The sequence below is a fragment of the Ascidiella aspersa genome, chromosome 7 (genome assembly GCF_963924565.1).
Source record: "Ascidiella aspersa chromosome 7, kaAscAspe10.2, whole genome shotgun sequence".
Classification (NCBI taxonomy): domain Eukaryota; kingdom Metazoa; phylum Chordata; class Ascidiacea; order Phlebobranchia; family Ascidiidae; genus Ascidiella; species Ascidiella aspersa.
Window position 1 is genome coordinate 7,008,893 of NC_139453.1, and position 22,965 is coordinate 7,031,857.

The 22,965-nt window shown below is 38.4% G+C and overlaps 1 protein-coding gene and 1 non-coding gene across 3 annotated transcripts; one reads left to right on the forward strand and one right to left on the reverse strand.

Annotated features, from left to right (window-relative positions):
* The first annotated feature begins 2,037 nt into the window (after positions 1-2,037).
* Positions 2,038-22,748, forward strand: LOC146137473 (uncharacterized). 2 transcript variants are annotated; one of them, XM_083394852.1, is made up of 18 exons: positions 2,038-2,253; positions 3,521-3,616; positions 8,002-8,169; positions 9,271-9,387; positions 10,060-10,152; positions 10,609-10,782; positions 12,549-12,737; positions 13,671-13,771; positions 14,447-14,591; positions 15,206-15,328; positions 15,604-15,758; positions 16,684-16,765; positions 17,402-17,499; positions 18,530-18,707; positions 19,339-19,375; positions 19,673-19,724; positions 20,319-20,411; positions 21,674-22,748. In XM_083394852.1, the coding sequence occupies exons 1-18, from the start codon at positions 2,214-2,216 to the stop codon at positions 21,683-21,685; spliced, it is 1,953 nt and encodes a 650-aa protein (XP_083250978.1). In that variant the 5' UTR covers positions 2,038-2,213; the 3' UTR covers positions 21,686-22,748. The 2 variants fall into 2 exon arrangements, with proteins under 2 accessions (XP_083250978.1, XP_083250979.1); XM_083394853.1 differs by lacking the exon at positions 20,319-20,411.
* On the reverse strand, positions 14,699-14,773 carry Trnat-ggu (transfer RNA threonine (anticodon GGU)). The gene has a single exon. It is a non-coding gene; the product is annotated as a tRNA-Thr (tRNA).
* Positions 22,749-22,965: the final 217 nt, after the last annotated feature.

Below are 22,965 nucleotides of genomic sequence, written 5' to 3' on the forward strand. Positions count from 1 at the left end.
TGCATGATTCCTAAATGATAGAGCTCTGCCTGCATACTATGAAGGTTTATGCGGACAAACTGAATGCGTAAAATAAGAAGGCACGTAAGTGGCCGACGTTAAATGCGAGAAAATATTCTTTAGACTTTCCTGTCTTTTGACATTTCTTTAGACTTTTTAAACAGAAATATTTCTCTTTTAAATGACTAGAACTTGACTGACTTTGACCAAGACAGTAAAGTCTAAGGAATATTTCGTTTAAGCGGGCTGTGTAAAGGCCAGTTATCTCACTGTTTTGAACTTGTAGAAGCTTTGTTGTTATATTTTGAAGGGTATTAAATGTTTCTTACAATTTTGTTTTAACATTTAGTTCAAAATCGAGGTTTCGAGCGCTAAGCATGTAACTCAGTAGTTCTTTCATTTAACATGTGCTCACTATAGAAATATGTGTGTTGTAATTCGATTTATTTGTCATACCATTCTTACCCATTTTAAAACGTTCCGCTGCACACAGCTTGAAAAACATCGATGTTACTGGTTGATTGGCAAGCTTACAAATTGAGATTGTCAGTGAAGCATGCCAGCTTTTAGGCGAGATCTGCATTAACGCCACAGTGTTTATTCGGGGAATTTCCTAATACAGTCTGATAGAGCTCCGGTGCTAAACGAAATAGCACGTCTAACGCGCTTATATTGCGAGCCAAAGGCCTGTGTAAGTGTATCGACATTTCAGCCTAGGAATTTTCAACTCCCGCAAAATGCCTGGCCTTGTTAAGTTTGTTAGCTCAAATTTTCTTCAAAAATTGCTCGAAGCCCTTTTCAGGCTGGGTTTCTGGCAATTAAGGTCGAGTTTGTTCATACGTGAATCGATTAAATTTAGCTGTGGCTAAGTATACAATGGTTCCTGAGATTTCGGGTGTCATTTTTAGTGAACCGCATGATGTCAATCTACTCGACGCTTTTGGCTTTGCATTATCAAGCTACATTGTTGTATGCTTATCGATCATTTGAATGGCGAATCGATTGAGTTTGACTGAAGATAGAAGCGCACATATATATCTTAATGTCCCAACAGTTTAACGGAAACTCTAAGACAGTGTTTCTCAAGCATTTTTCGCGGCGAATCAAACACTTAGTGTAAGTTTAATGGCAAGCCTTTGGCCACCTAATTCTCTAAACTGAACTTTTTGTCAGCGAACAAAGCATAAGAAATTCGCAACTTCGAAGACAATTAATTAATTAACGACTTGAGAAAATCATGCTCGATATCAATGCAATAAATCTAAACATTTAAAAATACTGCAGTCGGCGACCCAACCAAATCAAACAGCCACCAAATTTTTGGTCGGTTGAGAAACACTACCCGAAGCAAATTTATTAAATATGCTGAGCAATGACATATTGGCAGTTCACATTAGTGATGTTGACCTAACAACTGCAAAACACAGTCGCCTACGTGGGAGAGAAATTGAGAACTGTGTGGAGTGTTCTACTAGATAACTCATGGTGGAAGACTCAACAAGTTCAAAATTAATATTTAACCGAGGTTACTATTGTTTACGCCAGCGGTACGTCATGTAAAAGTAGACGAGTCCCACCATAAGACCCAGAGTTATTTTTGCAAGCGTGTAAAGTAAAAGTGCACCGTTCCTTTATCCGATAATCGAGCGGTCATTATTGGGCAAGACGAAAAAACAACACTCGCGATAAGAGACAATGCGAAAGCTATCTTCGGCAATCAGCGACTTGCAGCCAAAGGCCGCAGATTTGAACAATAACGCAAACGCATTGTCTCGCTTTTCGGCACTGTGACGTAACAGTGCGAGAGAGGCGAGTACCCGTATAAGGGCGGGCAGGTGGTAGTTTACGGTGCAGAGCAGACAAGGCAGCTCGGGGAAAAAGGCGAGAAAGAATAGAGGCACTGGCGAAATAAAATTCGACGGCAACCCCGTTTGTTTACGCATGGGTGAAGAGAGGCCGATAGGTGCGGGTCCTACGAGGTTTCATTACGTTTAACAGGCAGTCAATCGTATCTTTTCTCTCCATTCACACAGGTTTGATTAGGATATTAGGTGACAAGCCCGCTCTTTTCTGTGCCCGGCTTCTAGTAACTACGGTGCCAAACACAGCAGCAGAAAGGACCAACGCCTTTTCACGGACGAAGCAAGCTGAAGGCAGGACCCAAAAGTAGAGGGAGAAGATTTTACTGTGCTTTTTCGTGGAAACAAGAAGACATGAACTTCGTAACAAGAGTTTTGCCACTGACATTTCTGGGTAACTTGATTTTTGAATGGTATATGTTTGGATAAATGAACTTTGAGTTTATAGAGACCTCAGCGCAAGTTATTCTACTCTTGTTTTAGTTTTTGAAAAGGAAAATAAGCTCACCTTAAGACGTCGAGTTATTAAACGGTTGTGTTGTTCTTTTATATCTTGGAGTCGAAATATTTAAAACATTTAGTTAAAGGCAAATGAAACCTCAATATTTCTAAGAAAGGGGGTATTAACTTTAAATCCATAGTAACTTCGGCGCAAGATAGTTAACTAATGTTTAGGTTTTCAAGAGAAAACTCACTTTCCTTAGAACATCGCTACATTTATAAACGGTATTATTGTGCTTTTATATATTGGAGTCGCAATATTTAAACACTTAGTTAAATATAAATGATATATTTTTAAGAAAATGGGTAAAATAGGGACTAATGAAGTTTTTAGTCAAACACAATAAACGTCGTAAAACTTGCAAGCGCAACGTTAAAACTTGTACTTTGCCTTCGGGCCCGATCCTTCAAAAGGGTTGAGCCAAAACAACAAAAGCCACCAGAACAAAAGCAAAGTTGTCGCGGGTAAGATTTACAGCCCATTTGGTTGTCGGTTTAGTGACGGAAGGCTATTTTCCCACTTCACTACGTGACCAGTAGCTCGCCCACTGCACTGAGTTCTTTATGACGTAGTTTACCGCGCTTCGCAAAACTTTTTGTTTACAAAACTGTTTCATGTTTGCCGATCGGGTTATTTCTTACAGTTGCATAAATGGGCTATTTTAGTCGGTTTGTTGTATTATAGCATGCAAAAAAATCTTTAAATGGCATTTAAAAACAAGGATATTTCGCTGGTTGGGACAACACTACTTTTTCATATGTTTATCGTCTTTCATGTTTTCACTTAAAACATTTTAAAAGGATTAAGCAGGTTATTTTGTTGCCTGTAGTGATTTTATAATTTGCCTTATGAAACAAATGTTACATTGAATAGGATTCAACATGTATTCTACACCCAGAAACCGAATATGCTGTTGTTGTTTAATTCGTATGCCACGGTCGGCTTCACAAGTCGCGGCCATTGTGAATTTAAAGAACAACATTCGAACATTAAGTCAGCGTCGTGCGTCGCAACCGACTAGACTTTAACTAACACGCTCTGGCGGCCGTGAACGGCTTAATTCGCCTAATGGCCTTTCATTGCCGGTGGTAGCAGCTTACGAATTTCTGCGACGCGCCAAAACAACTATTTGAATTGACCAATCGCATTTGTTCCACAGCGCACGTGATCGCCGCGGTGACGATTGAGAGTTCCGGAGTGACCAACTTTCCGATCGGACACGATGCTACTATGAAGTGCCAGATTATGCCGACTCGTAAGTATATGCTGTGCAGCGTACTTTGTTATATTTGGGTAAAAATCAAGGCTCTTTTGAGTGAACATGTTGAACCCGGAATTTTCTAATGGAAGGCAGCTTAGCCATTCCTGACTAAATGTGCCTATTTTTATTGCAGTTTTTGTTTTAATCTTTAACTCAAAATGAGATTCCAACATGTGACATGTGACGCTTGCATGGGCTAGTTTGGCTGGAATATCTGTAAGGGTCATGTTTATAGGTTTATTTACCCAAATTTAAAATGGACCGACGGTTTCGTTTTTCAGCGCCTTTTCCAAGCCCCAGTTAACATCTGTTTTAATACCTTCATGCTAGTGTGCTTTTTCCTAATGTCCGAATTTAGATGACGGTCGTGAATTATAAACCTCCAATACTGAGTTTCCAATATGAAGATAAAAATTAAATTTTGGCAAACACAGCCAGTTTTGACATAACACTTTCGAACTAATAGGTAAAATGATTGTTTTTTTAGTTAGTTAGGGTAATCGCAGCACCTTGTGATTTTACCGTAAATACGAGCACGTTAGGGTGTATACAATCAAAACTGTAATCACAAGACGTGTAAAAATTACTGACGTGATTAGGTTTAAAAGCTCAGAAAAAAGGTGTGAAACGTGTGCCTCGCCCAAACAGCGCTGTTTATATCGCATTATATTGACTATTTCACTTTTCCTAAATACTCTACGCAAGCATGAACTAATTGTTGAAGGCACCACAATAGAAATGAGTGATCGCGCGAAACTTGTGCAGCATGTCGCGAGCCATAAAAATAGCGCGACCGAACCGTAATAACCGCTCGAGAGTTTTCGACGCATTTCCTGTCTTTTATCACTCTGCCAAGTCGTTTATCACAATCGATGGCTTCATATACTCAGTCTTCGCCCATAGAGTCCCACGCCCAAGTTTAGAAAGTCGCTTTTTACGAGCGACCAAAATAGGCGTGTCACTTTGCTGATGTGTACTGCTGGCCGGTCGCGCGACCCACAATAGACGGAAGCTTAATAATAACAACAATAGGCATCTGTGATGTCACACACTGCATCGATTGACGCACAATAAATTCAAAGTCTTAAATGGTATTTATAATTATACGCCTTTGTAAATTTCGACCAGTTATATCTGACGTAGCTTTGGCATTCAAGTTATTGCATTGTCCACCCCTCTGAGGTTATTTTTTTAAATTTGAACAAAGGTTGGATTAACTGGCGCAAAGCATTTGAGGTACTCTCAAATTTCTAGGCTGACACGTTATTTTAGCTTACCAAATTTCAAGGCAGTTACGTTGCGCTTAATTATTATAGAAGTATATGCTTCAAATATTTGCTTATAAGTATACCCTTCGGTTATCTTCTCTATTTTTAACCGACGTAAAAAACTGTCTCTTAATTGTGACCAACCAGATTACAATGAAGTAAACCAAAAGATGTTTTTGGTATAAAGCCTTTAAGATTAAAAAGTAATTAACCATATTGGGCCTAAAACCCTAAAAATCATTAGTATTTCACGTATCAAATTAAACTATTTTGCTGAGTTGACCAGTGTAATGACGTCATTTGGTACCGGATCGAATAGAGGTTCCTTCCCCCTAAACATCGAGTATCGGGCAAAATGCAAAGTATCGGACATTCGTAGTTTAAGAATCAAAAAGGTTGGTTTATTGCAAATAATAGAGGAGATGTTTTAGACTCTTATTACTATGCCTGGTAGAAACACTATATATATATATATTCCTAGTTTAAATGCACGCAAAATCCAACAGCGACAAGTAGCGAAACGCGATTTCGGTGTTGGCGGCCGCAGCCATGCCCCTTTGTACAGTTGTACACCTTATTTGTGGCTAGCTTAACCAGTAGGGCCGTTCGTTTTGATACAAACCTTTGTTCGACAAGTCTCGACAGGTAAGACAGAATGAGTCGTATTACATTCCTTGCGCGCCAATAGAAGCTTCGCGCTCGCGTTGAGTTAAACATTGTAATTAGTAAGAGATTACGTAATCCGCTTGCCAAGAGAAGTTCGACAGTTACGGGTGTTCGGGAAAAGAACCGCAAAGGCTTGAAACGTCTGGAACATTTTTGGTATACTAAAAATACCGCAGTTAAGGCCGAAAATTGAAATCATTGGTTATCGTAAAATAAAAGACAAGTAAAACCTTTGAAGTTATCTTTTTGAAAAAAAGGTTTAGTTCTTCGAAACTCTTAATTCAGAGTTTCCAAAAATTTTTGCGAAAAATATTGAATGATTTTTCAAAGAAAATATGTGGGCTTTAAAGACCTAAAATTGGATCGCGCAATGTTCTTTTATTAAATGTGAAAATAAAACTGTTTAAATGTCATTGGTGGCAACCCTGCATTTGTTGGAACATGTATACATCCTAAAACGAAAATACAATATTAAATTGTCACCATCATTCCGAGTGTTCGCTTACCCTCCTTAATACATGTCAGCCGAACGGTGAACGATTTGAAATGTCGTTCACAGAGCAAATAAGATATTTCAAATACATCGCAATGTTTCCACAGTTAACAATTAATGTTTAATTTGGTTTTCGACCCGTGCTGGGTTTATTTTCTCCATACTCGAATACGGAGTAACGAGTGCCCACATTTTACCCGCCTATTTCTCGGGCCATTCAGACGAAAGTTTGTTCATTAAATATATAAAGGTTATCCTCGCTTTTTTTTTTTGTATGTTGCAATACAAATCAGCTTATTTTTGGAGCGAAAAACGTTTGATATTTAGCGTTTATTTATTTAATTGTGCTACTCGTAACAGAATCTGAGATAACAGTTTTTAATTTTTTTGGTTTTGATCTTTAAAAATCTATGAATGTCTTTGAATCTCTTTTATGTCCAGCTTAAGTTTTGTGTTTATAAAATTTCATTAAACCTTTTTTCACCTATTTCCAATTGTGTTGTCCATAGCAGTTATACTGTTTTGTTTTTGAATTAAATAGAAAAAAAAACGGTCATGCGATCCAATTTTAGGTGCTGAAAAACCTAGAAATTTTCTTAAAAAAATCTTTGAAAGGCTTTGAATGTTTTTTTATAAATTCGTGTGGCAACCCTGAACTTGGCTTACTCGTCCAGAGTCAGAGTTCGCATCCCCCGTTTTGGCCTACTCGCTTCGCACGGACACCCGGACTCAATTTCCACTCGCAATGCAGATTCACATACTTTCGTAGCGAACCAAATTTTTCAACCTATAGTACGTTCGATACTCAGGATTAATTTATTCACTTATTTTACTCCTAACATATAACTTGGCTTACTCGTTTAGAGTTCGATAACCCAATTTGACATTCTCGCATCGCAGACTCGATTTTCGCTCATTTTGCACACACCTGGAAAAATCTAAACAACATACGGTTTTTCGGGCGCGACTCTCGGCAAACGCGATTAAGGTTTAATCTGCCGCGGCGGCCCACCTTCTAAAATGTAGAGCGGGCGAGAAAAATTGCGCGTCGCGTCGATTTGGCCAACAAACATAACAACGGGGTTCCTAATGCGGCCGAAATTACAGCAATTAGACGACGTTCTTGGTCCTAGCTACAACCATATGTACGCTTGGGGCTGTTTTCCTACGGTTTTGGTAAAACAATACTTAAATTCGTCCTAAGCTTTCAGGACCACCTTCTAAATCTAAAAGAAGCCAATTGATGTTTTCGTAAATCCTAATCTGTGTTTTAAAAATCTCCTCATCACAAAGCATATGCAGTTCGAAAAGCTAAGAACGGCTACGATCTGTTAATTGTAACTAGATTGGTGTGAAATTTAAACTTGTTGAACAACTAGATTTATTTTCAAAGGCCGCTCAGAAGTAGGAACGTTATTCGAAACGTTCAAAATGCTACTTACTTCTGTATGGGCTTTGATATATTGTTACTACGTTTCAATACAACCTCCAAGCATAATGTTCCAATAACTTTATTATTTTTGCTAGATTATTTTGTGATAACCAAGTTTGTATATAGTTTTACCTGGTTATATTTTTTCTTACGGCGTTCTTGCATTGGTTGCCAAAAAACAACAAAACAGTTGGTCGTGAAATCGAGATAGATGACTTAAAATATTGAAAGATTAATAATTTCCTGGGTACCCTATGCACGGATATGTAATATAGCTTGAAAAAATTGCAAAGCTAAAAACCTATACATTTACTGAAGATGGTACATTTTTGTTTTGAAACGTCATAATCAAGATAAGTTCGATCTACTTAAGGTTTTGCCTTTGTAATTCATTATCGGTGAATAATTTCCTTCAATGATAATAAGCCATAGCACTCCCCAAACAACGTGATTTAGCCTTATCTGCTTTCCAACTTAAACCAGTGACCACATTTCACCCTCCTCTGTTGTCCTGTTGCAGCGAGCGCCGACAAACTGCCAATCATGTCAATCTCCTGGTCAAAATTTATCGGCACCAAACCGGTCAAGGTTGGCAAAAGCATGCTCAACACCAACGACACTTTCGTCTACAATAGTGCGCCCGAAGCTCTTAAGGATCGCTTCAGCATGTCCAGCGACCAGTTTGCAGGTAAGTTGTCTTCTCTTCGAGCTTCGATATAACGTTCGACCGGTAGCCGGCGTCTTCTTACACTTTCTTCAACATTAAGTGGCAAGATTGTAGTTGAGTTTTTGTAGCGATGCTTTTAAGTAAAAAAAAACTCCATTGGCTCAAATCTTTAATATGGTTTATACTTTATAGCTTCCCACTAGACCAGGGTTGGTGAAACGGCGACCATGGAGTCATTTAGCGACATTTTTAACGAGCATTTCTTATTTTTTATATCGCCAGTTTAACTTGTGTTTCCAATCCAACTCCAAAGGCCTAGTTTTTTTAAAGTTGAGGTTTTTGAAACGTAAGCTACAGGGGTACGAGTTGTTGAGAGCCAATAAAACGGGTCATACCCCCAAAAAATGTATACGCACTAAAGTTATATTAACTGTTGCCACCAGGGATATAGTAATAATAATTCAAAACAGATCCGCTGGTAATCGTGTTGTAAACCAACGTTTCGAAAACCTATTCAAATCGCCCTCGTCAGGGTTTAATGTAAAAACACAATGAACAACCCCTCCAGTTACATCATCCGCTTGAAAAGCTCCGCCCTCTCTTTCGACCTGTTCAATCCGTTTTAAAAAAAATTGCGATGGAGCAATATGTCGTAAGTCGGTAAGGATGAGGCTTACGCCAAAATCGGGACAGGGGCAGCTACAATAAGTAAACGGCCGAGGGGCGCTTAAAGCTGTTTTAAGCCCCACTTGACGCGCGCACTTGGAACGCACTTGTGCCCATTTCGCGTTGGATTTTCGACCGGCACTGCTGTCCATACAGGAGCCCAAGCTGTATAGTAAAGGGGTCTCGCCATTGAAATAACGACTAGCGCTTTATAGATGCGTTTCAGCTTAACCCTGTAATATGCGCAACATCACCTTTTATTAAGTCAGCCCAAACAACAGTAAAAATCCTTTTCAGGCATGAAGTAAAACCACATTCAACAAAATGTGAAAACAAAACATTTAAAACGAAGAGCATTCATACAAAACAACTGGGACAACCTTACTAGTGATTTGTTCAGCTTTATGTATTTGTACAATAGCAGCTATTAATAGTGATGCCATTGTTGCTGTGCAGATGGAACGGCAAAGGCAATCATCTCCAACGTTCAGATCGGAGACGAAGGCACGTACGAATGTGAATACGAAGCGCTGAAGGATTCGACCAGCACCAACATCAACGTCCTAGTTTACTGTAAGTCGATCGCATCTCTTACAACTTAAAAGCATTTAAATTAAACCGGATGAGTAAAACCAAATCTTTTTAATGTATTTTTTCTGGCCCAAAACAATCTATTTCTCTGAGCAAATATTTCACAGCCTTTCAAAACAATGGTCATAGTAAGCGTTTATTAGTCTTGTTTTAAAGTTAAATTAACCAAATTTGCTGAAGCTCTAAGTATGTTCTGTTCTCCTGACCATAAACTTCAGTTGTATGACGTCATTGTCACGCGTGATAAGCGATATGACGTCACACTTGCGGAAAGCGTGTCGAAATGCTGTTAAAAGCAACTGCACCTTTTAAACTAAAAATCGAGAAGCGTTTTAAACTAAAATATCATTTAATTTCGACAAACCGTTGGAAATCTTTCTATTTCGATTTCATAAAACGTAGATGTTGCAATAAAACTTAAAGCTCACCAGCCCTATATACATAAAACTACCCGGGACAATTTATCTCAATATATATATAATATATATATATATAAATATATGCACTGGAAAAAAGGCACTGATCAGAACAAAATTTAATTTCGCCAATTTAAAATCTTAAAGTTATCTTGGAAACATTGGCTCCAAGCTTAACTGAAAACTTCAAAATATATCATTACAAAATATCTCAATTTCCATATTGATTTTTCTGCAGCGGCCCCAAACGTGGAGATTGTGGCTGTGGAGAACACTTTGGACATCAGGCCAATTATAGAAGAAGCAGGAACCGAGACATCTGAAACCGACGGTGAATCAGCTCGAGCGGTTTACAATATATACCCTTTACCCTCCTTATGAAGGCGGAACTAGTTTTGAAAACCCTATTCTTAGTTATATGTTAGGAAATTCAGTAAATGGAGCTCCTTTCGTTTCATATTATGCTGAACAATGCAATGTTTTTCGAGGAAATAATAAGTGAATCTGTTTTTGATTTTCGATAACAACTCCCCCCCCCCAAAAAAAAAAATATATATATATATATATATATTTCCGTATGCAAAACATACATGCTGAATGTGTAAACTAAGAAGATATCTCATCTCCGACTTTACACGTTAATGACGCGAGAGTAATCCAAATACAATTTGTCTTTATATAGTTCCACCTGATTACCCCAGTTATACTTTATAGATGACTGACTTTGATTAAGACAGGAAATTCTAACGAATATTTGCCTTAATCGTTTCGCATTCCGTTATTGCAGAGTCCCCGACCGGAGCAGAATCGAACTCTACCTCTGAGATCCCAAGTACAACTGCTCCAGCCACCACCACCACAACACAGGCCCCAGCCAGCGGAAACGTGACCTTGGCCACGTGTGAAGTGACCTTCGCCTACCCTGCGCCAATCAGCTTCGAGTTCAGCCGGACCCCGACCGGTAAGAATGGTCGCTTGTTTAAAAGTTGACTCTATTAGGAACGTCTTGGCAAACTTCAATGACGCACTGTTTTTTAAGGGTTTTTACTTTGTGGATATAACGCATTGAAGGGTGTTTCTTTTAGACATTATGCTTATATGGTAAACCTTTGAATTTTTTAGAAAAAATACATTTTTTTAAAGATAGGCCTACCTTATTTATCTGCGAGAACATACTTCTACCTGTAAATAAACTATATCCGTGACTCTTAGGCATCATTTCACGAAATTGATAGGGTGGGAGGGTGGTGTTGCGTGGAAATTATGCTGTTATGGTAAAGTAATGTAAAAACGAGAACAAGCTAGTACCGCTTTTTATTGGACACTATTGTAATATGCCTGAAAAATGAAAACAAGACGTAAAAAGTGCCTATAGTAAGTGCCAAACCTACAACAATGTGGTAACGCGGTCGCTTCTTGAGCACTTCTAAATCAATGCCATAAGTTTCCAAATTTACTGTAACAAAACGTGAGTCTTTGCTTTATCAAAAAAACGTCAACTCTTCGCGAAATTAGTACGACTTAAAAACAATGAAACACTTCTGTTTTTTGCTTGAGGCGTCGACATGACAATTAAATCGAGTGTGATTAGTGGTTTTAATTGAAGAGGTTGTCAGCCCGCAGTTTTACAGCGTCATGTGATCACAAAAATAAGATCGCTTTTCAGCTGACTTAAGCAATAAAGTTCTTCGAACGCCCTTTGGACTTTGGGTATATCAAAACAGGCTTGTTTTCGTCAAGTTTGTTTTTACTGATAGTTTACAAGTCTTTGTAATCGACTGAATAGACGCCAGATTGCTAGATTGGAACAACAGACATTTCTGGTATACGTAAAATATTGCTTGTTTTTTGTCGTTGTTATTTCAACCTATAAATAATTTTACCTGGTAAACTGTAAACAGCAGCCATTCGCCTTTTCTTATTCTAAACCAGGGTGGTCAAACTTCTTTTCATTGCGGGCCAAAAACAAGGTTTTCTTTATTTTATCTTGCGGGCCAATGTTTTAAAATTGCGATGGCTTATTGCTGGCAAATTATACAAGTCTATGGCATATATACTAACTTTATGGAATGTATACCTTTGTTCAGTTACGGTAGTTATGAAATAATTTCAACACCAAAAAATTGACAAAACAAAAATTGAAGTGATATTGCCAGATTGAACCAAAGCTGACTATCAGTTCGCGGGCCAAAAAAGCTGGCCTGCAGTTGGACCACGCTGTTCTAAACAGTAAATTCCATCTTCGAGTTACTTTATTTCTAGCTTATTACGCAACCGCCTAAGTTGTTTTTGCTTGAGTTCATCATAAAATGCGTATAACAAACGGGGGACTTTTGGGAACGATAAAAGCCCCTGTAATACAATCACTACCACAAGCTGTCATTTTAAAGAGTGGGCGTAGACTGTTGAAGTTTCGTAACCCTAAATTGTGTTGGAAATTAACATGGTACAATTGCCGCGTCGGGTTATTTTACGACCAAACCATAGTAATCCTAATTGGGTTGTACTTTGGTATTCTCCTATAGTAGAATTTAAGAGGGGATTCACAAACTGTTGTTCATTTTTTCTCCAAACATGGCCTTGTTTGGTCATCCACTCTAGGTGCATTTTTTTAAAGGGAACAAATAATAATTTAAAAGTATGTTTTGGGGTTGTTGTTTAATAAGTACTTTACTTAATGCCAGAAAAATATCACACCCTTCCAAAAACGCGTCCATCTTTTCACAGCCACAGTCTGGTCGAGCATACCCGTGGAAAACCTGGTCCAGAACCCCGACGGAACCTACAACGCCACCGGAACCCTTCGGGCCATTCCCACGGCTGCCTTGGACGGGACTAGGATCAAGTGTTCCGTGAAGCTTCACCCGGAACTCGAATACCACTCGACCGGGGAAACACCGCCCTACGTCGTATATTGTAAGTCGGGCCTTGTTGAGTTTCACCTATACACATATATTATATATGTTTTTCATTTATGCCACATACTGTTAGTAATCGGATGTGTGCAGTGTTTTACAAAGCCACTCACAATTTTGTTTGAATGAGGTAACTGGCTCCCTGTGAAATATTTTGCCGATTTCAAGTATAATTCTGTTTTTTTCCCAAGGAAAACCTGCTTTTGGGGTCAGCATAAATTAAGACAAATATTACCAACATTTAATCTATATAAACAAACAGTTTGATGCTCCTTTTTGCAGTAATATTAAACAACGTTAACCGAACCCATTCGCAAATAAATACGTTCACATCTATAAAAAGGTGGTTAAATTGAAACCTGTTTTTTACCTTTAGTTTAACGTGTGGTAGCCTATAACGTAATTCTTTTTCGTACCTATTTTTCATAGTAAACTCTTGTACTTTAAACTGCACCATCGCTTATAATGGCCCAAAAAACTCGCTTTTTCACCAAATTGAAGCAAAGAAGGCGCGAAACAATCTGAAACCTTGATAAAACATAAAATTGAAAGAAAAAAGGTTTAAATTCGATTTATTAATCAGCGCATTGCGTATAACAGCCAGATTAGGCCCCCAAAGCAAATCATGCGGCCACCGACCTATGTTACAAACTAGGCACAGGGCAACTACGTAAAAACATTTTTTTGCGCTTTGCTCACATCTTGTTCCTGCATTGACGGTAGCATGTAGTCAGAGCTTTTCAATTGCAAAATGCTCTAATTTTATCCCTGATTACCAGTCGTTCCTGTTTATATTGAGATGCGTAAAGTCTACATAGCTAAAATTTAACGCCCCTCGCAGTTTTAACTTTGGTTTGGAAATGTTGGCCTCTCCTGGTGTATTACATGACCATGATGCGGACCACGGTTTCCCAACGTTTCTATTTTTTTGCAGACGAGCCGACCGAGGTGGAAATCAGCTTCAACAAGTACAGCCCAGTGGAGGACGAACTGGTTAAAATCGAGTGCAAGACAAACGGAAACCCTATCGGCAACGTAAGCGTTTCCACTTTTATGTGCAACAGCAAATCTCCGTTTGCTTCACTTTTTTCATGCCCGCTTTGCTAATCTATTGGCAAAAGCAACCCGTATGCTTGAAACGGTTAGTCATGTTCAAGGCAACATCGCAATGTCGAAATGTTACCTCGTCCAAAATCGTGAAAGCCTAATTTCGAATTGCTGCTTTACAGAACGAAACTAAGACATATTGTAATTGCAAATATTCTTTAGACTTTACAAAGTCAAAAAAGATATTCTAAAGTCTTAAGTAATTCGCTTTAATTTGAAGTCATTGTCGTGATTTACTTGCAATGGAGAATATAAATTTTGTCTATAACAGTTAGTTTGACACTTGTTTTTATTCTGGCTTTGGCCAGATAAAGCACCAGTAAAGTCGTAGTAAGAATATCAAAGCCCATACAGAAGCAGGTATTCTTTTAAACGTTTCGAATTTCTCTTTATTTATTTTCAACATTCAACTAGTCCACTATGTTGAAAATGAATGAAGAGTGATTCGAAACGTTCAAAATGATATCTGCTTCTGTTAGGGCTTTGAGATTCTTACTACGTCTTACTAGAACCTCCAGTCAATAAAGTGTTTCTAAAAACACGGGGCTGGGTGACAAAAACGAGACTTGTACAGCTAGAAAAAAATTAGTTTTTCTTCTTCAGGCAAAATTGATCCTGCCCAATGGCGGTACTGTGTCATTGCCCCACGTGTTCCACGTGGCCAGGGAGGACCAGGGAGATTACACTTGCCAAGTGGACGTAGCTGGAAGCGAACCTATCACAGACAGCGGATTCCTTACCGTCCACTGTAAGTCGGCCGTACATTATTACCAGTTGTCGTAGTTAGTACACCGTCGCAGACCCACCAAAATCTGTCCATCAATGATGTAAGCAGGGCAGGCTAGAAAAACAACTAGCCTGCAGTGAGGTTCGAAGTCACGACCTCCGGTCATACCGGGACCGTCGCTCTACCAATTGAGCTACACAGGCTCAGAGAGAAGCGAGTTGAGAAACAACCATACGCAAAAAAAATGCTTATGTCGTAGTTAGTACCACTTTCAGCGGGTCTAAAGCATATACCAAATATTACATGGATTAGAGTGTTTTCTAAATTTTTGCACCTTCTCTATATAGTTTTTCTTACTTGAATCATGATTTATAATGGGTGTCGGTTTCAAAGACCATATACATACGACTTATTAAAAACATCAGGTTCACAAAGATAAATTTATGGATGATCACCGCCTAAACAGCAACAGCATTATCTGTTTAACTGAAGAATATTTTCCGTTATTGTAACAACGTTAAGGTACCCCAAATAACTAAACAAGTTATACGCCGATTGATTCTGACAAATCGCTGAGGAATCGGACAAAATATGGCCGCCGAATGCAATTTGACATTTTCTTTGTGGTTAAACAGGGCTGGAAAGGCCGACTTTATCCAATGGAGTGGGAAAAAGGACTGAGCAGTTAGGAAGCACAATTAGCATAACCTGCAACGCCAAGGGAGAACCAGCGCCAACCTACACGTGGTACAAAAAAGGTGAGATCGTTTGGCTTTTGCTTAATCTAGCGATTCGCAAACTTGGCTCAGCGGCCTTTGTGATCTTCTTTGGTGCTTTTCGTTTTTATTTCGTGCTGTAAGCTGAAAACATTTGAGATCCACAAGCTTAAACTGTCAAAAGGTCGAATGTTAACCTAATATATTTGTGACTGCGTTTGGCCTGAAAAGAATGACTTACTCTTCCTTTGACGTTCTTTCAACAACAATTCGAAATCCACGATTGCACACGTTCATGTTCGTTTCACTTTGCGCAGGCCAACAGATCTCCAGCGGTAAAACTATGCAGTTCAACCAACTGGAATACAGCGACAAAGGCATCTACGAATGCGAGGCCCGCGGCGCCCTTATCCTTAAGACCTCGGTTGAACTGGACGTTGTTGGAGGTTGTGCACCGGTCTTCACCAAGATTGTAAGTCTTCCGTCCGAAAATTGAGCGTTTTACTGTTTTTGCGAACGAATACTTAAGAGAAGATTGGACGCCGCTGCTTTAATTTGCCTGATTTGACTAAACTGCAGGGCTGAGTGGATTGTGCGACCCCAACCGGCGTTGTAAAGTCCCAGGCCCTATTTTAGAGCAGACTGGCTTCCTGAGAGATAATTTAGGCGGAAAATGGGCAAGGTTGCTATTGTTCCTACGATAATGCAACTGCTGGAAAAATCGACAAGATTGCATTTGGTATTACATTATTTAAACAGATAATAATGCTGTTCCATGTGTCGACCAACTTGGAACTGTATTTTCTTCGGTACATAAAGCATCGATTAATGCTATTCCTAATGGTTTGTCAGTGCTTGTTGAGTAAATTTTTAAACGTATGCACAAGAATGTTAAAAATAGCTAAAATGAAAAGGTTGAAAGTAGGCGGTTTTTCATTGAACGAACAACGTTTCTACAGCGAGAAGCGTCGGCATACAAAGGATAGGGTAAACTTCACGGCCGACACTTTTTATCAGTGTTGTAATGACTTCAATCAAGTGCACTTAAGTCACTGTTTTCAAATGACTTGACTTGGCTTAGGTATTTTGAACAGAACGACTCTTAGTACGCATTTTTTATTATAAAATTGGAATATTTATTTAAGCTTTGCACATAAAACATATTGCTTGCTATATGTTGCGTGTGTTATGTTTTAGTTGTGGACTACCAAATATTTGTAATTGAAGGTTTAATTTTTAAGAAAAGGACTTGAAATTGACTTGCTCTAATAAAAGCTTGACTGGGACCTGACTTGTTATTTATCCAAATTGTCTAGAATTGGACTTAGTTGTTTAATTTGTTTTCAAAATGACTTTTTTACAACACTGCCTTTTATAAAACGACCCTTCTTTTCCAGATTTCCGGTAGCACAACACCAGATAACGACGTAGTCCACTTGGAAATGAACTGCTATGCGACTGGCGAACCGGCATGCTTAGGTAAGTTCGACGTGCAAAACATTTTTTAATTTAAGCAGATTTGGACAACTGGATTTCTGTTGCTTTACTAATTTAAATCAGGATTAAACTTAGATCTTTTCTATTAACTAAATTGAATTAAAATAAAAAGTATGTGCGAAAGATTTAGACACTAAGATTAATGACACTTTTCCCTCTGTATGAGTATGACTCACCTCCGGCCATTAAAACGTGTTCCCGTATGAAATACTTACAAATTAAGTATTTCGGTGTGAGCGTAAATTAGGACACACGGACAAATTTAAAATTAGATGAATACCAGCACCACTCTAATTCAGAAATTCCTAAACGTTTTTTACCTGGCGTGTCCTCTATTTGTTTTTTTAAATAATTGCAGTCCCTTGAATTCTTTACGATAAATGTGTTTTTATCGTTCAAACGCAATGATTGAGAAAGGGTTTCCATTTTAGTTACATGGGTGTGAAAACATAGTCGAACAACTGGTTAAACCTGTACATTTTCATTCGTCGTTAAACAGAAAAAAGACTGTTTTTAGGCACGATTTGCGTCACTAAGACGCGCCAGAAGGTTCTTCTATGAAATAACCTCTACGCAAGGTGTGAAGCTATAACGCACTGGTCTTATTACTCGTTTCAGTTCAAATCAAGGATCAAGACAACAATGAGCTGGTCAAAGGAGATCGGTCTGTCCAATACGTCAACGACTCATTTAAAAAGCTAATGTCAAGTGCCACGGTAATTATGTTTAATCTTTCGTCGTGCTCTGAGGTGTCTTGGTTTGTTTTGTAAAATTCTCTAATTCGAGACTTGTAACATACTGACAAGATTTATATAGCACCCGAACAACCTGATTTTCGGTTCACTAAGTTCCGCACTCGGTTTATCTCTTTATCATTGATGTGCAACCAGAATCGTTTGTTTTTCATCATTTGAATTCAGGCAGAATTTGTTATTCGAAAGAAATTTCTGAATATTGTCCAAAGAAACAAGAGACAATGTAAAAAGGAAAGTATTATGATCATCAGGGTTGATTGGTGGTAACGTAAAACTAGGATCAAAATGAAAAACTTTAAAATGTTTGTCAAATACAAAATGCAGCTCATCAAAGTAAATCGTATTGTTGAGATCACGTTTTTATAAGAACAATAAATTATTTACGGTCCCCCAAATTTCTCAAGCTCGTAAAACTACTTAGCGGTCACCCAAACCAAACCTTAAAAAAACCCTGCACAGGGCTATACGTTAGTATAAGGTACAATATATCTCTATATTTGGCAACAATCCTAAGAAACAACATAACAGCAATATATAAACTGTTACTGCCAGGCTCAATGTTAATCAAAATATAGATCCTCTCATAACTGCAGTTTTCGCTCTACGTTTCGACCTGTGTATGAGTAACACCGAACAACGTTGGAGAATAAATATAATTACCAGAGGATCCGATTTTTTTTCTAATAACAGAATCTACCTGAATCCGAATGGTGAAAAACAAACGATTCTGGTTACACATCAATGATAAAGATTAAACCAAGGGCAGAACTTAGTAAACCGAAAATCCATTTGTTGGGATGTTACATGATAAACCTATTTTGCACGAAGCATCATCAGCATTTAATGACTAGATGAATTATTTTTTGGTTAGCAAAACAGCATTAGGCCTACTACACAAGTTTATATAAGCAAGCAAACCTTACAAAAAAATAATAAAATATAACGCCAAAATTTAGCGGAAGCTGCAAATTATAATTCTTCTTTACTCCAGTACACTTGCACGGCCGCAAACACTCAAAATAGCACAACAGTGAACCAGACCCTTTCCGGTGATGTAATCGTCAACCCAGAACCAAGCACCTCCGGAGTTTCAACCGGCGTCATCGTTATCATCATTATCCTGGTGGCCCTCGTGGTGGTGGGTGTTCCCCTGGGCTGCTACGTCGTTAGTAAGTATCACTTTCTGATTTGCTTTTTCGTAATTCAAGCGAAGCGTTTCGGCTCTAAACTTGTGATTTTTTTATTCCAGAAGTTTGTTGCGCTTTTGTCGTTAGTTGTTTTTGATCAGGACTTAAAGCAGTTACAAAAAACGAGATTTAAACTGCACATTAAATGTGCAACAAGATTGAAAATCCTTTTTAATTTTTGTCACTTTTATTGTACACAAAAAAAAAATTAGTGAGAAGCTCATCAATAGAGCTAAAATTGGAATCCTATCGAATTTAAAATATCTCTCGGCACCCTTGAGCGTTAAAAGTGACACCCCTGATTTCGCAGTACCCCAGTTGAGAACCACTGACTTAGAGCGTTTTTTTTGCGGGGGGGGGGGGGTCGAACGAAGATTTTCGCCTTAAAATTTAGGTGTAATTGTTTGGCTTTAAATGGCAGTGGATATCAAATACCTAAATATACATTTTCCATCTCATAATAAACTGAAAAGTTTGTGGTAATTTTAACCTAATATTTTATATCCCACCAAGTATTTATTTTGAATTATAATAAAATGCGTGATGTTATCAACTTTCGCTTTTTCTCATCTTGTTTATTCTTGCTTTCAATTTTTCCACCTTGCCTTTTCAGAAAAGCGAAATTCTCCAAAATCCGTGGAAAACGACAAGTAAGTAACATAATACATATTGCTTTTTCGTCTATTTCATACTGTATTTCATTCCGTTTGTATCTTAACGTTAAACTCAGTCAATTGTGCCTCAAATACTTTTTTTGTTTTTTTTAAGATCTGTTTGGTACCAATCACATGAAAATGTTAAAAATCTCATACATTAAATCGCAAGTTTCTTGAAATATAGGTAATCTAAAGTAATAATATAACGCTGCGAGAATGTGTGAGCAGGGCATTTTTTTATTTTGCAAACTAATATTTTTTATCGCTAAATATACCGCATTATTTTTGCAGGGAGGTCGGTGTGCCTGCAGAATCGGAAAAGTTAAAGCCAAGTGAAGATGGGGTAAGACAAAAAAAGTGTATTTATTCTCGCTTTTGCTTTATATGTATGTATCTATACACAATACGACTGTACCCGGTCATTGCACATCTGCTTATATTGTACTACAGTACGCCAGTTTTTGTAAGCGTTTGGATGTTTTACGTGAAAAATACCCCTATATATGGCGTTGGAGGCTTCGTTTGATAGAGAACATATTTATATTTCCTTTTATAAAAACACTGTTGTTCATTTCAATCCTTTTAAACTGTAAATGGCTTTTTATTGTAATGCTTGAATTTTGGCAACATCATAATTTGAAAAATGACATCTCTAATTTACCATTAACACGAAAACCGCTCACGTAACATTTTGTGTCGTTAAAATAACTTCTAGATTTCTTCTGTTTCGAGTGCGTAGCTGTGTGTTTGTGTGTATAAACTTACCTGGTTCATTAGGTTCATAAAGAATCTATAACTTAACCTATTCTGTAACGATACATCCCCAATTACCTAATCTATGACGCTGTAAACGGTCTGTCCCATCCTGGGTAGACCGAATACACTTGGTCGAACAAAAGTTAAAGAGAATAATCACAACTGGGCTGTGACTTTTCAGCTGACTGTCCGATACGAGAGCAATTCGCAGTCGCAGTCTCAGGACGATTTTCGGCTAAACAACCCAAAGCCGATGCGAACTTTTTCGCAAAAAGTCAGTAGAAACCAAAAACAAGGCTGCGTGTCTGTTTGCGCGGAGATTACAGTGTGCTAACAACCATAAAAACCCTTTCCAATCAATGATAATAATCGGCTTAATTCGAAAGTCAACCGCGTGGCCGCAAGCTCGAATCGACTCAAATTCGCAACTCGCTTCCTTTGTGTTTTTACATGGCGTTTTAGCGTTGCCTTTTTAAAAGCAAATTGATGCCATTTTCGTGGAGACTAGGACCTTTATAAAGGGCCACTAAAACCACCCTTTTCATAATTACGCCATCACTAATTGCGCACAAGTGAACGCCATACGAAATTTCAATGCTTGTCGCCTGTGCAAGGTAAAATCACTCCAAAATTGCTGCAGTAACCAATTAAAGGACCGATTAACACTCATTTTGGTTAACACGCACATTCATTTTGGTTAACACGCACATTTAAACACTTGACCTGGTCCTGAGCGCCAGGATAAATACTGAGCTTGCCGCCACTGCGGCTGCAAACCTGGTGACCTCTAGCACGACCTCTAACGGTGATTGGCATGCTTGGATTGTTTTACTAACGACTGCGGCGTTGCCAAGGGACACCTTGGCGCATGCGCACATTGAAACTCTATCGGAATGTGGTGAGCAACGATGACTCGGCACTTTTTTCACACTTTCGGCTTCCGTTTGTTTTGTTTTGCACCGAACACAAACTAAACCAAGTTTGAATCACGCTATTTGACTTGCATTAACAGTGACGTTTTATGACGTAAACAATGGTGGTGACGTAATTGTTTGATCGCTTCCATACTAATTAAACCTTAATTGCGTGCACCTGTTTTGCTAAGAATGTTCAGAGGAAATTCTGTCAAAGCACATGCACTTAAAGATTTGTGCTATTTGTGAATATATTGAAATTCAATTGAATTAATTCGAAAATTCTTGTACAGCATTGCTGCTGGTTCGCATGTTGCGTTTGGCTATACCGGTTTTAACACAAATTTGATTTGTGTGTGGATAAATTATTGAGCACGTGTTATAATAAAGATTTAACCAAGTAAATTGATTTAAATAATATTTTTCATTTAAAATTACCTTTTAATGTGTGAATTCAGAAGTCTAGTTAATCGCCATTCACTTTATATATTTTTTATTTTGAAATTACCTTTTTAAATGTGAACGCGCCTACTTCGGTTTAAAAGTATAATTAATCGCAATTCACTTTAAATTATTTTTTTGGAATGTTTTTGTATTAAAGTAACTCTTTTGTGTTCACTAGGCCACCGCATAAACCAACCGAACCAAGGAGCAGCATTTGAAGAGTTATTTTTATGCAACAGCGACGGCGCCCCAAGCCTTCTTCCACTTTTTACCCTTTTCAAGCTTTCTACTTTAGAAGAAAAAAAAGAAACTCCAGCCGCTGTGGCAAGAAACGCAAAAAAATAATAATACACCCCAAAATTCCCCCGAAAACCAGCCCCCGGCGCTGATACCTTGTACAGTTCACCCTAGTTTTATTGCTCCGCGTTTGTGTAAGACTGCTTGTAACCAAAATGCTGCGCCATTTTTTGTCTCCGGTCCGACAACGGAACGTCGCATTATTTCAGCATTTCAAGTCAACCGATCAATTTTGCCCCATTTTGACTCTATTTCGCCGTATGAGCTTCAATAATAATAGAAAGACAATTGTCTTAAACAGTGAAATAGCGCTGTAAGTCGCATTTTGTGGAAGGCGATTTTGAAATGCGAGCATTTCTTGAGATACCTTTCTACATAATCGTGTACTATGATTTAATAATTATTTAAAAAAAAAAAAAATTGTTTTTTTTCGACAAAATGTTTTTTTTTGTTGGTAGCAAATGTTCAATCGGTTGTCTTTGAGCGCTGTTTTAGAGCGACGTCCTGGATGTTAAGGTGGGGGGACCTGCTTTATCGAAATTTTGTCAAAATCGCTCGCATTCGAGCGCGCGCCTGTACATAGAGTAGTAATTTTGCTAATGCCTCCGTCGCCACCGTCTATTGCTTTCGTATCGCGCTATAGTGGGCTGCTTTGATTTTATTATCACCTGCTTAGTTTGTATATTTAGTTCGTGCAGCGGCTCTTTCCATTTCGTTTCGTCGTTTATTGTTTCGCGCGGCCGCGATTTCGTCCGGCAGGGCAGGAACTCGTCGCGCCAAAATCGCGGCCGCACCTGGTGGTGGCCGGATGGATAAATTGCTGTACACTTTTTTTTCGTTTCGCCAACGCGCTGAATCGATTTTTAGACTGCTATTTTTTGTGATTTCGGGCGCTCGAAATGGATGGTGTTTGATCGCCTTTTAAACCCTGATAAAATAAAACGGATGATAAACGACGCTTACCCCTCTTCTGGTGTTGGTAGAATAGCCCCGGGCCATAGAAAATCAAGGGTTAAAATCTCTTACCAGAAGCCCCAGTGCTGTAAATTCCTGAAATACATTTAACTTAATAGAAAAAATGAACTTTTGGTCATTTATTGAATATGCTGTTGCCACCAGGCAAAGTATATTTTGAAAACAAGTTATTCTGGTATTTATTTCTTTATCGGACTC

Coding starts and splice junctions, on each gene's coding strand:
- LOC146137473 (XM_083394852.1), top strand. CDS start 2,214: ATGAACTTCGTAACAAGAGTTTTGCCACTGACATTTCTGG. Junction 3,617..8,001: donor GTGCCAGATTATGCCGACTC/GTAAGTATATGC, acceptor GTCCTGTTGCAG/CGAGCGCCGACAAACTGCCA. Junction 10,783..12,548: donor GTTCAGCCGGACCCCGACCG/GTAAGAATGGTC, acceptor ATCTTTTCACAG/CCACAGTCTGGTCGAGCATA.